This window comes from Rutidosis leptorrhynchoides, unplaced genomic scaffold (assembly GCF_046630445.1).
Source record: "Rutidosis leptorrhynchoides isolate AG116_Rl617_1_P2 unplaced genomic scaffold, CSIRO_AGI_Rlap_v1 contig150, whole genome shotgun sequence".
NCBI lineage: Eukaryota > Viridiplantae > Streptophyta > Magnoliopsida > Asterales > Asteraceae > Rutidosis > Rutidosis leptorrhynchoides.
The window spans coordinates 65,246-67,033 of NW_027266402.1; the positions used below are offsets into that span (position 1 = coordinate 65,246).

The 1,788-nt window shown below is 39.8% G+C and overlaps 1 protein-coding gene across 1 annotated transcript; it reads right to left on the bottom strand.

The window, feature by feature from the left end:
* Positions 1-406: 406 nt before the first annotated feature.
* LOC139881398 (AT-hook motif nuclear-localized protein 23-like) lies at positions 407-1,195 on the bottom strand. The gene has a single exon (XM_071865877.1). It carries the CDS (start codon positions 1,193-1,195, stop codon positions 407-409), a length of 789 nt encoding a protein of 262 aa, XP_071721978.1.
* Positions 1,196-1,788: the final 593 nt, after the last annotated feature.

Consider the following 1,788-nt stretch of genomic DNA (forward strand, 5'->3'; position numbering starts at 1 on the left):
ATTCTCTACTGAAAACAATGCACAAATTATACTAACACAATTCCATCCCATAATTTCATTAAAACTTGAGAAATTAATGAAAGATATGAACAATTAATTAATTAAAACCCTACATGAACATGATTAAAGAGAGGTCAACATTTTCCAGAATTCATTATGGAGTTCAAGCACTTGAAAGAAGAAGAAGAAGAAGAAGATCAATGGTTTTAATTAAACTACAGTTATCCAACCCAACAAATTAAGATTAAAGAACCCTAAATTAATTAACATTGGCATAAAAGAAATTTGACAATAAGAAAGAACCAAACAAAAGAAACTTGAATACATTAAAACACCTAACCTTTTTTCTTCCCTTTTCTCAAATTCGATCAAATGGCAATTCTTGTTATAATTGCTTCAATTCAACTTAAAACGGTGGCCGAGGTCCCGAGTTGCCGCCCCATCCATCCACCGGCAGCTGCACGTTAGGCGGCATATTCAATGGTAAATTAAAGAAAGGCAATCCTCCGGGAGCTCCTCCATCTCCGCCAAACCCTCCTACTCCTCCATTCCCATTACCACCCTCAACCACTCCTCCTCTGCCGCCGTCTTCCTCTTCCAAAGGCAATCTCTCATACGCCACATTGGTGAAAGAAGATGCGATAACGATCACTGGCCCTGCTGCTGTGAGCTCTCCCACTACGTTACCTCCTACCACTTGTCCCTGGCCGCCGGCTAGAAATATCGTCAAACTCGTGGCTCCCGGCGGAGCAGGGGGCGGCAGGAAGGAGCCGGAGAGTGAAAGTATCTCGAATCTTCCGTGAAGTGTCACTACAGCTCCTGGAGCAGCTGGTTGCCTGATAGTGACGTTGGTGACTGTGCCACTTCCGCTCAAGATGCAGACGCCGCGCTGGCGTCTGCGAGCGTATGTTGCGACGGAATCGAAAATGTCGCAACCGTTGCCCACTTCAAGAATGTGAGCTCGGAGCGTGTTTGCACTCTCGCGCGTGATGATCACGGGAGGTTTAGCTTTGTTCTTGGATCCCGGTGGACGACCTCGAGGCCTCCGTGCAACCATCTCGCCTGGATTTGAGTGGCCGGTGATGAGATCATCGGACCCGACCCGGTTTGAATCGTCATCGTCTTGGTCGTGTTGTTGTAAGTGGTGAGAAGAACCGTGAAGCTGGTGAACGTAGCCTAAATCCAAACCAGCCATCAAAACATATAGTATCAAAGAAATTAAAAAGAAGAAAACAAGGAAAAAAAATACTACTTAATTAGAACTAGAAATTAAAAATGATTTTTATCCTTTTTAAGATTAAAAACTGTTTTCTCTCTGGGCTTTGGTTTTTGTTTATTTTAAGAAAGACATGATCAAGTGCTTCTTCTCTGTTCATATAAAGAAAGAAAAATATATAGCTAGAGAAAAACACGAGTAATAGAATGATATTTATAATTTATATAGAGAGAAATGATTTGTTAAAAAAAAAGGCAATTAAGAGAGAGAATCAAATTCTGAGGAGAGGTGAAGGGGAGGAAGTTGGGGGAGGAAAGAGTATTTAGAGAGAGAAAGAGAGATGGGTCTAAAACGCCAGTCAATCTCTCTTGTTATGATCATTAATTAATTGTTTAATATTTTCTTATTTATCCAAGTTTTTAATACCTTTTGTTGTGTGTCATAATCTTTTTACTTATATAATTCTATTTATTGAAAAAATAGGAGTGCCTTTTAAGAAAAAAAAATGAAGTTAACTTGATTTTTACACTCTATTTTTAATTGTGTGGGTGAACAAAAATACGTTAGACAAA

Coding starts and splice junctions, on each gene's coding strand:
- LOC139881398 (XM_071865877.1), bottom strand. CDS start 1,195: ATGGCTGGTTTGGATTTAGGCTACGTTCACCAGCTTCACGGTTCTTCT.